Here is a 16,086-nt window from a genome sequence, read left to right as displayed (position 1 = left end):
TTCTTATTTCTTAGTTACTACTTTGTGTTATTTGTTTTTTTAGTCATTACTTTGAATAGCATATTCAGTACTGTTGATATGCAGTATATTGTCATACTTAAGGTAGTCACAGCCTGCACAGACTTCTTGGAATCTCAGTATCATATTTCTCTATGTACATTTTTGCTCACTTCCTTTTTTAATTGGCCTGTGGCTAATATTTTTCCTGAAAGCAGGTGTTCTTTTGTCTTAAATAATTGTTGTGTGCTTGTGTTTATAATAGGATTCTATAACTAAGATGGAAGATGTACATAAGGAGTTTGAAGAATCGCAAAGAAACTATGTGAAAGAAATTGAAAATCTGAAAAATGAATTAGTGGCAGTACATTCCAAGCATAGTGAAGATAAAGCTAGCTTGCAAAAGGAACTGGAAGAAGCAACCAAAAAACAGTTAGAACTTTATGAACAACTTAAATTTCAGGGTGACTCTGAAGATAATGTTAAAAAACTACAAGAGGAGATTCAGAATATTAGGCCAGCCTTTGAGGAGCAAATTTTATGTCTGCAAAAACAATTAAGAGCTGCCACAAATGAAAAGGAAAAAGAAATTACTCATCTCCAAGAAGTCATTGAGGCTAATTCGCAGCTTTACCAAAAAGATATTAATAGTTTGCAAGAAGAGCTTTTGCAACTGAAAGTTACACATCAAGAGCAGGTTAAAGAATTGATGTGCCAAATTGAAGCATCTGCTAAAGAACATGAAGCGGAAGTAAATAATTTAAACCAGTTAAAGGAGAATTTAGTCAGACAATGTGAGGCAACTGAGAAGGACATTCAAGAGAAATATGAATGTGAATTAGAAAACTTAGAGAATGCGCCAAGTGCAAACCATGAAGATCAGATGTGTCCTTTGGTCTTACAAGAGGATGCTTTTGTAGAACAAGTAGTAAACGAAAAAGTCAAACATTTAGAAAATACTTTAAAGGAACTGGAGTCTCAACATAGTATCTTAAAAGATGAGGTAACTTATATGAATAATCTCAAATTAAAACTTGAAATTGATGCACAACATATAAAGGATGAGTTTTTTCATGAACGGGAAGACTTGGAATTTAAAATTAATGAATTGTTGCTAGCTAAAGAAGAACAGAGCTGTGTAATTGAAAAATTAAAGTCTGAGCTAGAAGATTCAAATAAACAATTTTGCTGTACTATAGAACAACATAACAAAGAAGTACAGAGTCTTAAGGAACAGCATCAAAAAGAAATATCAGAACTAAATGAGACATTTTTGTCAGGCTTAGAAAAAGAAAAATTAACATTAATGTTTGAAATACAGGGTCTTAAGGAGCAGTGTGAAAACCTACAGCAGGAAAAGCAAGAAGCAATTTTAAATTATGAGAGTTTGCGAGAGATTATGGAAATCTTACAAACAGAACTGGGGGAATCCGCCGGGAAAATAAGTCAAGAGTTTGAATCAATGAAGCAACAACAAGCATCTGATGTTAATGAACTTCAGCAGAAGCTCAGAACTGCTTTTAATGAAAAAGATGCTCTTCTTGAAACTGTGAATCGTCTCCAGAGAGAAAATGAAAAGTTATCCCAACAAGAATTAGTACCAGAACTTGAAAGTACCATAAAAAGTCTTCAAGAAAAGAATGAAGTATGTTTAGTTAGTCTCAGTCAGAAAGATACCATGTTACAAGAATTTGAAGCAAAGATAAGTTCTCTTACTGAGGAAAAAAATATTTTTGTAAGTAAAATAAAATCTTCTCATGAAGAGATGGATAATCTCCATAAAAAATATGAAGAGGAAGAAAAATTGATTAAAGAACTTAGGGAAAAAGTGGAGCAAACTAGCCAGTACAACAGTGAACTAGAACAAAAGGTAAATGAATTAACAGGAGAACTAGAAGAAACTTTAAAAGAAAAGGATCAAAATAGCCAAAACCTAGAGAAGCTTAAGATTCAATTAAAAACTATTTCTGAAGACAAAGAAGCACTGTCATCTGAAGTGAAGTCTCTTTATGAGAAAAATGAAAGATTAAGTTCAGAAAAGAATCAGTTAAATAGGGATTTAGAGGCTTTCCTGTCCCAAAAAGATTTTATGCTTAAGGAACACCTTTCTGAGTTAGAAAAGAAACTTCAGTTAGTTGTTACAGAACGAGATAATTTAAGTACACTGCTTGAAAATGAGCATGTTCAGAAGTTATCTGTCAAAACTCAGTTGTATGGTTTTCTTAAGCAGATGGAGTCCAAAATTTCAGAAGAAAACAAAGAGCAAGATGTCGCGAATGTTCTGCAAGCTATAGGTGAATCCTTAACTAAAATAAATGAGGAAAAACACAGCTTGATTTTTCAATATGATAAAAGAGTAGCAGAGTTAGAAAAAAAGATTGAGTGCCTTCAAGAAGAAAACGTGGTTCAGTATGAAGAACTTCGGTCTTTACTAAGAGACCATGAACAAGAGAAAGTTCTCTTAAGGAAAGAGTTAGAAGAAACACTGTCACGTAAGGAGGTCTTGCAGTCTAATCTTCTAGAAATGAAGAATGCTAATGAAAAAACAAGACTTGAAAATCAGAATCTTTTAAGTCAAGTTGAAGAAGCCTCTCAAAAATTATGTAGCAAAGATGAAACCCATGGTGTAAAAGAACAATGTTTTGTAAAGGAACTTGAAAATCTGAGGCTGTCACTAGAACAAAAAGAAGCTGAATTAGAGGAGGTGAAAGCAGAGTTGCTGTCATTAAAGGTACTATTATTTCAATTTTATTAATTTAAATAAATTCTTAATTCTAGTCCTAGATTCTACAAAATATGTACATTGAATTTTTATTTGAAGTTAGAAGTAAATTTTCATCAGTTAAGCTCAAGTGACAATTTTCTGAAAGTACATTACATATTTTCATGTTGTATATCCTTTGTCCACATTGGTCACTTTTTATTTTGATCACTTTAGAATCTTGATCTTGCATAAGATTAAATGATTAAGGGGTTAAATGTCTTGGTCAAAGTCATCCATCCAGTCACCATCAAAAACTAGAACATGAAAAGAATTTCATTCTTGTGTGACATACATAATACTTTTTTTTTTAAAGATTTTATTTATTTATTTGATAGATCACAAGTAGGTAGAGAAGCAGACGGAGGGTGGAGGCGTGGCAAGCAGGCTCCCTGCTGAACAGAGAGCCCAATGCGGGACTTGATGCCAGAACCCCAAGATCATGAGCCAAGCCAAAGGCAGAGGCTCAACCCACTGAGCCACCCAGGCGCCCTACATAATACTTTAATTCTTAAAGAGCACTGTTGAGCAGGAAACTGGGCTATTGCAGTGTTTAACTTCAGCCAAAATTTTAAATTTTTCTCCAAAAATTTATGAAAGTATGACGAACTATAATCATTTAATCTTTTCCTTATTGCATTATGTGTTTTATATGTGTCAGGTTGTTCATCTTGGCCTTGGATACTACTGGTTTTTTTTTTTATAGCAAATACTGTATGCATGATAAAGTCAGTATTACCTGGTCTATCAAGGTAAGAAAAAGACTTCATCAAATTGCTTTTTATGTGAATTTTCTTTAATGAGAATATTTTCATGCATGACATGATAGTTCATCATGGGGAATGAAGTGATTTTTTTTCTTGTTTTTCCTATAAAATCTAGGATACCTTAGAGAAATCACCTGTGGAAAATAATCAATCTTCTTTAGTAAAAGAGCTGGAAGAGAAAATAGGTAAGTGTGGTTTTGCCTATGACGTTGCAGTGAATTACACACATTCTTCTAGTGTTAAGAGTCTATTGAGAAATGTGGTAACCAGTTAATGAGTTGTTAAATCTTAATAACTAGCTGTCTCTTTCTTTTTTTTTTTTTTAAGATTTTATTTATTTGAGAGAGAGATCACAAGTGGGCAGAGAGGCAGGCAGAGAGAGAGGGGGAACAGGCTCCCCACTGAGCAGAGAGCCCGATACAGGGCTTGATCCCAGGACCCTGAGATCACGACCTGAGCCGAAGGCAGAGGCTTAACCCACTGAGCCACCCAGGCGCCCCTAGCTGTCTCTTTCTAATGTCCCCATTCTTGCTTCTTTGCCATCTGCTTGTCTTCCCTTCCAAAATCATTTCCTATGTAATCCTATGTAATTTCCTATGTAATCCAAAGGACTGATGTGATTCCCTTTATAAATGGTTCTATGATTGTCTTGGGACTTTTCATTGATTTAGCAAATTTTGTTTGAAGGCCAGGCTATGGTAATAGCAGAGTGACTAAGATGCAGACCATGTCTTTAGAGAGTTCAATGCCAGAAGGGGCTGTCATTGCAGTAGTTTGAGGTGTGGACAAGATACAGTGCTGGCACTACAGGAAGGCAGGATTAACTGTCTGTCTTGAGTTAGGAAAAACATCACAAAACATCACAACTTCCGTTGTGTCTTGAAGAATGAGATATTTGACAAGAGAAGAGGCAAGAGGGAACAGGCGCATGTATGTTAACATATATAACATCAGGGAGCATACCAAGAAATTCCTGAAGGGAGAGGAGTCCCATCACAAAAGCAGTAGAACGTGTGCAGAGCAGTTGGAACTTTCTCCTAACGCATCTTCATCAAACTAACATTATGGGGTAGCTATTTTATTCCCCTTTAGAAATGAAGAAACAAATACTTTTAAGTGTTAAGTAATGTGACCATAATGCTTCAGTTTAGTGCCCAGTTAGTCTGGTGGGGGAGAGGGAGAGGAGGAAGTTGAAGATTTTATGATGAATCCTATTTTTCTTGTGGTGGATGATTGGAGCAAGTAGAGTTAGATGAGATTAGGAACTCAGTTTGAGACATGTTTAAATAACACCCCAAATGGAGATGTCATGTAGATTGCTAAATATGCAGGAGGTAGCTAGAGGGAGGTAGCTAGACCAGAAATAAAAAGTTGCAGTTAACATAATAATTGCATTAAAAGCCATGATATGGAGATCACCAAGGAAAGGAATATAGAAAAAAAAAGATCAGAGACATTATTTGTCATTTAAAAATTTGAAAGATAGGAACAGCAAAGGAGATTAAGAAGGTGTAACCAGTGAATTGGGAAAACCCAGAGCATAAAATATCTTAGAAATTAAGACCAATGAAGCACAAGTGATGGAAGTGTTTCAAGAGGAAACAAATATTTAATCGTGGCAAATGCTGCTATAGGTCAGGTAACATTGGTACAATGTACTAATCATTAGATTAAGCAACATAGAGGTTACTGGTAACCTGATAACCTGTTCTGTGATATGCTAAGTCCAGAGCCTGATTGAAATGAATTCAAGGAAAAAAATGGGAGAAGAGAAACTTCAGAGCATGTGTAACAACTCTTAACACAGAGTTTTGCTGTACAAGAAAGAGATGAGACAAAATCCAGATGGGAAGTGTGGTGATTTGTCTTTTTGTGTGTGTGTGATGTTTCACCAGTCCTTTATAACCTCTTCCCATCCTGTTTGGTGCTTCCACTGTTTGCTCTTAGCTTTAAAGCTCTTGATATTTTCCTTATTGCATGTTGGAAAAAATACATTAAGGGGATTTGCTGCACAAGAAGGAGGGTGCATTGCTGCACTGATGCCTGAGTCAGTGAGAAGGTACAAAATAAAATGCAGAAGTGGAATTGCTGGCAGGTGCTGGCTGGACACACAGAGACAAGGAAGGAAGGCAGAGGCTGTGAACACAGGTACATCTAGATTAAGAACAAGGAGAGATTCGGATTGTAACTTAAGCAGAAATAGCAAGAAGTAAGATCTGGAACACAGGAGTTGAAATAGAGGACATTGCTAAAGACATTAAGGGAGAGATCAGGATTGGATACATAAAACACATTATGGGTTTAGTTGTAAAAATCACACCTGCCAACAAAGAGGAGTGTGCCTACAGAGCCTAAGTATTGAACTGTGTCTGGTATTTCCCCTACATCACCGTGATTTACACATTGCCACCAAAAGTCCTACAGTACTTGAGTTTCTAGGATATCTTTTCTTTTTTTTTTTTTTTTTTTTTTTTTAATACTTTATTTATTTGAAAGGGAGAGTGCACAAGTAGGGGTGGGGAAGAGCAAAGGGAGAGGAAGAAACTAACTCCTTGCTGAGCAGGGAGTCCAAAAGGGGCTTGATCCCAGGACCCTGAGATAATGATCTGAGCCAAAGGCAGACCCTTAACCAATTGAGTCACCCAGGTGCCCTCTAGGAAATCTTCTAATGTTAAAAGAGTCCTAACAGCCTCTCCAGTTTCTAGCTGCTTATGAAATGATTTTCTAAAAAGTAGGCCATTTTGATGGATTACAGGAAATGAACATTTTTTACATTGTTTGCCTTGCTTAGGTAATGAATAAGCTTTCACGTTAAAAATATTAATACTTTTGCTACGTATTTCAGTACTTTTAATTCCAGGTTACAGATTTTATGTTCCTGATTAAAGGTTAATTTCTAAGGCCAAAGTAAGTAAATAATTTGGATTTTTTTCCCGTTAGAGTTCATGTATAATTCTTTCATTTTGTGTTTTTAGGATATCTGGAAAAAGAATCCAAAGAGAAGGAGGAAAAAATAAATAAGATAAAACTGGTTGCTGTGAAGGCAAAGAAAGAACTAGATTCTAGCAAAAAAGAGGTAAGGGGACTTAAAAATGCAAGATTCAAGAATCTTACATGTTAGAAAATTTAATTTTTCTCTCCGTAAAAAACTTACCATATATTTAAAATAGGCTCAGACTCTACGGGAAGAGCTAGAATCTGTTCGATCAGAAAAGGATCAGTTGTCTACTTCCATGAGAGATCTCATTCAAGGAGCAGAAAGCTATAAGGTAAAAGTAGTTATTTTAATAGCAAGTTATGTTTGTAACTTCTAAATTAAGGAATATTATTAGAAATGTAAAACTCTTGTCCATAACACAGTCACCTTGTACTTTTCAGTGAATCCTTTTTTTCTGTTGTTTTTGTGTAATGTGGTAGCATCCTAGTATCAAGATTTTAAGTGTCTAAGCTTTAAAGTTCTTTCAGGCTATTATTTTTTAAAACTAAAATTCTGTTTTGGGATTTCCTAATAAAATAAGTAACAAAAAAGATGGCTATTATTACTGTTATTATTTTATATTCTGGCCAAGTGAATAAATTGAAAGCTCAAATAACAGGTTTAAAAGGAAAATGAATGAATTATTTGGAGGTAATAATGCTTGTCAACCTAACATGAGAATCTATTATAAAAATATAAAATGAGACTGTAATGACATCATTAAATGTAAAATAAAAACCGTTACGTTCTTTTATGTATCTATTCAGCAAATATTTGTACAGTCAGGCCAAATACTGAGTTCTAGGGAGATGCAGCCAACCAAATACACTAATTTCCCTCCCTCTTAGGACTTAAATTTCAGTGGCAATAATAGACAACTAGACCAAAATTTAAGAAACTTACTGTGTAGAACAATAAAAGAGGGTGGTAGGGATAAAAGGATAAGTGGGACTAATTGAACGAAGAAAATTCCATAGTAGCCAAAAAATAAAATTTTGGAAGAACGTTAATGAGAAAACTTGGCCTTCATGAAGAAAACTGCAAAACACATATATGGCAACTATTATTATTTGAAATACTAGTTTTCAGGTTGGTTTATATGCTCCAAAACAATTTCACTAAAAATCTAGGATTTTTTTTGATCGGGCAATCTTGATAATTCTAAGTTTCAAATGGAAAATACGCTTATAAGAGTAGTTAATACTTTTTAAAATGAAAAAGGGAAATGGACATCTTGATTTAGCAGATGCTAAAATTTTATTAGGAACCCATAACAAAGTGATACAGGTCTGATATAAAAATAGGACATTAACAGAAGATACAGAGACTTCTATCTGACAACAAATGCTTCTAGGCCAGGCTCCCTTCTAAGCACTTTACTTTTCTTTATCACACTTAATTCTGGAAAGAACCCCAAGAAATATGTTACTAACGTTGCCAGGTTACAAGTGAGAAATCCAAGGCAGAAAGAGATTAAGAGACTCAAATCACAGAGCAAGTAACATAGTAAAGGCAGGATTGGATTCAGGCGGTGTGGTTCCAGATCTGTTCTAATACCAAACTTAGTTGGTATACTAAACTTTGCTACATACTATTCCAGTAAAATTTGAAAACATAGAAGCCAACAAAGAAGGAATTAAATAACTACTTCAGAATAATTGAGTCAGATTTTTACTTCACTCCCACACACCAGAATAAATCCTAGATGGATTTAAAGAATTTTGTGAAATGTGGAAGGGATTTTTAAAAACCTAGTATAAGACACTTAAATCATTTGAGTGCTGGATATGAAATACATTTTCTTTCTTAAAAACTTAAAGCAATTAAAGACGTTACAAAGAAAAAGATAGACTGCACTATAATAAAATATAAAATTAACATGAAAATATGACAAGAGATTAATATCCTTAATATATAAAGGTATTTAACAAATTCATTTTTTTTTTAATTATTTTCATTAGTCTTTTTTTTTTTTTTTTTTAAGATTTTATTTATTTATTTGACAGAGAGAGATCACAGTAGGAGAGAGGAAGGGAAGAGATCACAGAGAGAGGAAGGGAAGCAGGCCCCCTGCTGAGCAGAGAGCCTGATGTGGGACTCGATCCCAGGACCCTGAGATCATGACCTGAGCCGAAGGCAGCAGCTTAACCCACTGAGCCACCCAGGCGCCCCACAAATTCATTTTTTAAAACACTTATTTGAAGTTTAAATATAGGCTTATTTGTCTTTTATGAGCCATTAGTAGCTTGCTTCTTTCAATTTTAGGAATCCCATAACGTATTTTATTAATTTCCTGCATGGGTAGACCAGATAGGCCAAATTTTTTGTTTAAAATATATATTTCAAAAGACTGAAAAAAGAACAGACTATCAAAGAACTGTGAGACAAGAACTGAAAGTGTAACTGCATTATGAGAATACTCATAGGAGAAGAAAGACATGCCTTTCAACAAACGTAAAAAGTTCTTTGGAAAATGATACAGGTCAGACTCAGAAAAGGCAACACAATATTGAAGAAGAACAAAACAGGAGGATTAATCTGACCTCAAGACTTAGAATAACACTACAGTGATCAAGACACTGGCTTTGGTGAAAGAATAAATAAATAGATCAGTGGAACAGAATAGAGAACCCAGAAATAGACCCACATAAATATAGTCAACTGTTCTTTGACAGTGGAGCAAAGATAATCTTTTCAACAAATGGTGCTGGAACAACTGGACATGCACATTCAGAACAAATGGAATCTAGATACAGACCTTATATCCTTCACAAAAATTAACTCAAAGTGAATCACAAACCTAAATGTAAAAACATAAAACTGTGATATGCCTAGAAGATAGAAAAATGAAACCTAGAAATGTGGGTATGGCAGTGACTTTTTAGATAGAACACCAAAGGCATGATCCATGAAAGAATTGATAAGCTATATATACTTCATTTAAATTACAAATTTCTGTTCTGTGAAAGATAATAGAATGAGAAGGCATAGACTGGGAGAAAATACTTGCAAAGGACATATATATGGTGAAGGACTGTTACCCCAAAATACACAAAGAACCACTGAAACTCAACAGTAAGAAAACAGAAACTTGATTTTTTAAATGGACCAAAAACTTCACGGATACCACACTAAAGATGATAAAGAGATGGCAAATGAGCATATGAATACAAATGAAATACAAATGAAAACAATGAGATAACCTATAATCTCATATCAGACCTATTAGAATGACCAAAATCTTAAACATCAACACCATCAAATGCTGACAAGGACTTGGAGCAATAGGAACTCTCATTTGGGAACTCTGGTGGTGATGCAAAGGAGTAAGTACAGCCATTTGGGGAGTTTTGCAGTATTTTACAAAACTAAACCTACTCTTCTTACCATACAATCTAGTAGTAACCATTGATATTTACCCAATGCAGTTGAAAACTTATATCCACACAAAAATCTATACATAGGTGTTTATAGCAGTTATATTTATAATTGCCAAAATTTGGGGAAAACCAAAGTAGTCTTCAGTAGGTGACTAGATAAGCTGTGGTACATTCAAACAATGGAGTATTATTCAGCACTAAAAAGAAATAAGCTATCAAGCCATGAAAAGGTGTGGAGGAAACTTACATGTATACCACTACTAAGCAAAAGAAGCCAATCTGAAGAGTCTATATAATGTATGATAACCAAATATATGACATTCTGGAAAAGGCAAAAGACGGTTGAAAAAAAAATCAGTGGTACCCAGGGGTATGTGGGAGAAATGGATAAATAGGTAGGGGGCGGGGAATGGAAAAAGGAGAAATGGAAATAGGTGGAAAAATCCTCTATGAATTTTTAGCTTATGGCACTGTCTCTATGATAATCTGTAATGGTGGATGTATGTCATTTTTTAAATTTGTCCAAACCTAGAGAATGTATAACACCAAAAGTGAACCCTAATGTGAACTCTGGATATTGGAGGATGACATGTCCTTGAAAGGTCACCGGTTACAATAAATAGACCACCATGGTGAGGCTTATTGATAATGTCAGAGGCTCTGCATTTGGGGTGGAGGGGTAATGGGAAATCTCTATACTTTCCTCCTAATTTTGGTGTGAAGCTAAAACTCTAAATTTTCTCAGTCTTTGTGTAAATTGAGTAAAAATGAGTTCCATTTGTGATGAAACATCAAGATTTAAGATTAAATCAGCAATGCTGATATGTTTAAGGATGATGATCATTAAAAGCAAAACAAAGCTGGAAACATCACATCTGGACTTCAAGCTATATAACAAACTATAGTCATCGAGACAGCGTGCTACTGGCACAAAAACAGACACATGGATCAATGGAGAAGAATAGAAAACCCAGAAACAGACCCACAACTAGCTGGTCAACTAATCTTTGAGAAAGCCGAAATGAATACTCAATGGAAAAAGTCTCTTCAACAAATGATTTTGGGAAACCTGGACAACAACTTACAAAAGAATAAAACTGGACCACTTTCTTACACTATACACAAAAATAAGTTCAAAATGAATGGAAAACTTAAATGTGAGACAGGAAACCATCAAAATCCTAGAGGAGAACAAAGGCAGCAACCTCTTTGACCTCAGCCATCTCAGCTTCTTACTAGACATCTTGTTGGGAGCAAGGGAAACAAAAGCAAGAATGAACTATTGGGATTTCATCAAGACAAAAAGCTTCTATGCAGAAAAGGAAGCAACAAAACTAAAAGGCAGCCTATGGAATGGGAGAAGGTATTTGCAAATGGCATACCTGGTAAAGGGTTAGTATCCAAAATCTGTAAAGATCTAATCAAATTTAAAAAAATAAATAAATAATCCAGTTAAGAAATGGGCAGAAGACCTGAACAAACATTTTTCCAAAGAAGACACCCAGATGACTAGCAGATACTTTTTTTTTTTAAAGATCTTTATTTATTTGTCAGAGAGAGTGCCCAAGAGCACAAGCAGGGGGAGCAGCAGGCTCCCCACTGAGCAGGACCCTAGGATCATGACCTGAGCCGAAGGCAGAGTGAGCCACCCAGGCATTCCTAGCAGATATGTTCTAAAAAGTTGCTTAATATCAGTCATCCTCAGGGAAATACAAATCAAAACCACAATGAGATGCCACCTCACTCTTGTCAGAATAGCTAAAATTAACAAATCAACAGATGTTGGTGAGGATGTGGAGAAAGGGCAACCTCTTACACTGTTGGTGGAATGCAAACTGATGCAGCTACTCTGGAAAACAGTATGGAGGTTCCTCGAAAAGTTAAAAATAGAACTACCAGAATACCCAGCAATTGCACTACTAGGTATTAACCCAAAGACTACAAAATTAGTGATTCAAAGAGGTGCATGCACCCTGATATTTATAGCAGCATTATCAACAATAGCCAAACTATGAAAGAGCCCAGATGTCCATTGACAGATGAATGGATAAAAACGATGTGGCGTATATATACGATAGAATGTTACTCACCCATCAGAAAGAATGAAGTCTTGCCATTTGCAACGATGTGGGTGGAGCTAGTTTATTGTGCTAAGCACCATAATTCAGAAAAACGCAAATACCTTATGATGTCACTCATATGTCAAATTTAAGAAACAAAACAGATGAACAGAGGGGAAAGGGAAAAGACAGGAATGCAAACCATAAGAGACTCTTAAATGTAGAGAAAAAACTGAGGGTGGGTGGGGGACAGGCTAAATGAATGATTAGTATTAAGGAAGGCAGTTGTGATGAGCACTATGTATTATATATAAGTAATGAATCACCAAATTCTACACCTGAAACTGATTTTACCATATGTATTAACTAGTATTTAAATAAAAAATGAAATTTTTGCACTACTGGGTATTTACCCTAAAGATACAAACGTGGTGATCCAAAGGGGCACATGCACCCGAATGTTTATAGCAGCAATGTCCACAATAGCCAAACTATGGAAAGAACCTAGATGTCCATCAACAGATGAATGGATCAAGAAGATGTGGTATATATACACAATGGAATACTATGCAGCCATCAAAAGAAATGAAATCTTGCCATTTGCGACAACATGGATGGAACTAGAGCGTATCATGCTTAGCGAAATAAGTCAAGCAGAGAAAGACAACTATCATATGATCTCCCTGATATAAGGAAGTGGTGATGCAACATGGGGGCTTAAGTGGGTAGGAGAAGAATCAATGAAACAAGTTGGGATTGGGAGGGAGACAAACCATAAGTGACTCTTAATCTCACAAAACAGAGGGTTGCTGGGGGGAGGGGGGTTGGGAGAAGGGGGGTAGGGTTATGGACATTGGGGAGGGTATGTGCTTTGGTGAGTGCTGTGAAGTGTGTAAACCTGGCAATTCATAGACCTGTACCCCTGGGGATAAAAATATATGTTTATAAAAAATAAAAAATTTTAAAAAGTAATATGTAAAAAAAAAATGAAATTTTTAAAAAAGAATGATAATCACTTTTTATTAAAAACAGACTTGTAACTGAGCTCCGTTAGGCTCCTTAGGGAGCATCAATATTAGGATGCTGAGTAAATTTGTGGATTACTTACAAATTTGGCCAATTTCTTTTTTCAGTGTTCATACCACTTACAATAATCATCTTTATTAGTTTTTTTAAAGATCTAACATGCAACAGTTCTGAAGGGATGATAATTCGTAATTACTTTTTGCTGATTATAGTCAGAATTTCCTGTAGAGAGCCATTATTTACTAGAGACTGCTTTGGTATTCAATTTTTGCAGCCCTTGACAACTGTTAGAACCATAGCAAGTAAAAACAAAGACGACCAGCTAGAATGTAAGAGCATAAAGAGCTCTGATCTATAGAGTTAAAGGAATCTGCACAAATACAAAACAAGCATGGAATCTTCTCTCTGTGGAAAAGAACACAAATGATTTCTCAGTATGCCAGGATGTAACAGAATCCTCAGACAAATAAACATGGACAAACAAATTTTTAAGCCAGATGCTAGATTCCCAATTCCTGCCTTTGTCACAAGATGAGTAGACCATAAAGTTGAAACCCAGATTCTAACACTCAGCTACCAGTGTGGAGAACAGTTGATTATATATAAATCAGAATTAGAAACAAAATTAGATTTGTCCAAGAATCAGATTTGGCGGGGCGCCTGGGTGGCTCAGTGGGTTAAAGCCTCTGCCTTCGGCTCAGGTTATGATCCCAGGGTTCTGGGATTGAGCCCCACATCAGGCTTTCTGCCGCAGAGAGCCTGCTTCCTCCTCTCCCTGCCTGCCTCTCTGCCTACTTTTGATCTCTGTCTGTCAAATAAATAAATAAAATCTTAAAAAAAAAAAAAAGAATCAGATTTGGCAAGCAGGAACCAGAAAGAGCATATAATTGTCCACACGAGACCTCAGAGGAGACTGGAAGGGGGAGCAAAGGACTCAAGAGGTCCTGGTTTGGATGAAGGCCACTTTTTAGGCTTCCCAAAATAAACTTTCAAAGAAAACTCAGAAAGATTTTGTTACTCTGCACACAAATTCATTTATGTGAAGAACAAGTCAGTAGTTCTTCAGGAACAAAAGTGAAAACGGGATTTGTAAGGGAGAAAAGAGAGGAAGGAAAAAAAAATCCCACTTACAGTCTGGAAACAGTGAATCTCATGTACGTATTTTGGAGGATAACCTGATTTGCTAGTATGTCATGAAAAGGCCAGACTGGGCACTTTGTTCTTGAGTAGGGGCAAACCAGAAATATTAAAGAAAATTCTGTTGGTTTTAGAGTTCAGAAAATGTTAAACATTTTGTCACAGAGTTTAAGAGACTGTTTTTATAAAATATCTTCCCGTGTTCTTCCATTAGCACTTCTGCCTTTTATTAGGCTGGGCCTGAAACATTTCCCTCATCAGAATTCTTTAGGTAGAAGGCAACCAGGTTAAACTTTCTCTCCTCCTTCTCTAAATGTTGCTCATGTTTCAGAAGTTTATTTTTGTTGATGACTAGAATATTTAACTTGCAGATATTATATTGTATAAATGTAAAATCCTTTTGCCCTTTAATAGTTCCCCCATACTAAAAGTCATCTGAATTATACTAATTATATAATGCCAGTTAGCTACTCAACCAAATGTTGAATTTAAATATTTTAAGCTTTATTCATAAATGTTCTCATGGACTCGTGAACTCGGTAGACTCATAAATGTTCTTTCAAGATGGCTTGATAACATAGTCTGACTGGTTGAATGTATAATAATTGCCTGAAGTTAAATCCTTTTGTCTTTTTTTGAAGAATCTTTTATTAGAATATGATAAGCAGTCAGAGCAGTTGGATGTGGAAAAAGAACGTGCTAATACTTTTGAGCATCACATAGAAGACCTTACAATACAATTAAGGAATTCAACTTTTCAGGTAAAATTTTTGAGATATAATTGACATATAACATTATGTTACTTTAGTTTCAGGCATACAACATCATGATATGTATATAGTTAATACCTGTCACCATACATAGTTAATTTTTTCTTGCAATTAGAATTTTAAGATTTTACTTTCTTAAGTAAAAAAATTTTTTATTACTTCATCAAGATCAAAAGCTTCTGCATAGCAAAGGAAGCAGTCAACAAAACAAAGAGGCAACCCACAGAATGGGAGAAGAAGTTCACAAATGACAGTATAGACAAAGGACTGATATCTAAAATCTATAAAGAACTCCTCAAACTCAACACACACAAAACAGATAATCACGTCAAAAAAATGGGCAAAAGACATGGACAGACACTACTCCAATGAAGACATGCAAATTGCTAACAGACACATGAAAGAATATTCATCATCACTAGCCATCAGAGAGATTCAAATCAAAACCACATTGAGATACCACCTTACACCAGTTAGAATGGCCAAAATTAACAAGACAGTAAACAACACGTGTTGGAGAGGATGTGAGGAAAGGGGAATCCTCTTAAACTGTTGGTGGGAATGCAAGTTGGTGCAGCCACTTTGGAAAACAGTGTGGAGATTCCTTAAGAAAGTAAAAATAGAGCTTCCCTTGACCCCGCAATTGCACTACTGGGTATTTACCCCAAAGATACAGATGTAGTGAGAAGAAGGGCCATCTGTACCCCAGTGTTCATAGCATCAATGTCCACAGTCACCAAACTGTGGAAAGAACCAAGATGCCCTTCAGTGGATAAATGGATAAGGAAGATGTGGTCCATATACACTAGGGAGTATTATGCCTCCATCAGAAAGGATGAATACCCAACTTTTGTAGCAACATGGATGGGACTGGAAGAGATTATGCTAAGTGAAATAAGTGAAGCAGAGAGAGTCAATTATCTTATGGTTTTGCTTATTTGTGGAGCATAAAGAATAACACAGAGGACTTGGGGAGATGGAGAGGAGAAAAGTTGGGGGAAATTAGAGGGGGAGATGAACTATGAGAGACTGTGGACTCTGAAGAACTGAGTTTTGGAAGGGAGGGAGTTGGGAGGTTGGGTGAGCATGGTGGTGGCTATTATGGAGGGCACTTACTTGCATGGAGCCCTGGATGTGGTACATAAACAATGAATTCTGGAACACTGAAAAGAAATTTAAAAAATAATTTTTTTTATTGTGTTATGTTAGTC

At 35.6% G+C, this 16,086-nt stretch overlaps 1 protein-coding gene across 2 annotated transcripts in view; it reads left to right on the top strand.

Moving 5' to 3' along the window:
* Positions 1-16,086, top strand: part of GCC2 (GRIP and coiled-coil domain containing 2) — a 57,132-nt gene that overhangs the window by 7,807 nt on the left and 33,239 nt on the right. For both annotated transcript variants that reach the window (XM_032351644.1, XM_032351643.1), the window contains exons 6-10: positions 263-2,728; positions 3,641-3,710; positions 6,501-6,601; positions 6,696-6,794; positions 14,747-14,866. In XM_032351644.1, the coding sequence (XP_032207535.1) occupies positions 263-2,728; positions 3,641-3,710; positions 6,501-6,601; positions 6,696-6,794; positions 14,747-14,866 (2,856 nt within the window). The remainder of the gene's footprint in view (positions 1-262; positions 2,729-3,640; positions 3,711-6,500; positions 6,602-6,695; positions 6,795-14,746; positions 14,867-16,086) is intronic.

This window comes from Mustela erminea, chromosome 7 (genome assembly GCF_009829155.1).
Source record: "Mustela erminea isolate mMusErm1 chromosome 7, mMusErm1.Pri, whole genome shotgun sequence".
Lineage (NCBI taxonomy): Eukaryota > Metazoa > Chordata > Mammalia > Carnivora > Mustelidae > Mustela > Mustela erminea.
The sequence above is the reverse complement of the archived record's forward strand: the minus strand, read 5'-3'. Positions and strand labels throughout refer to the sequence as shown.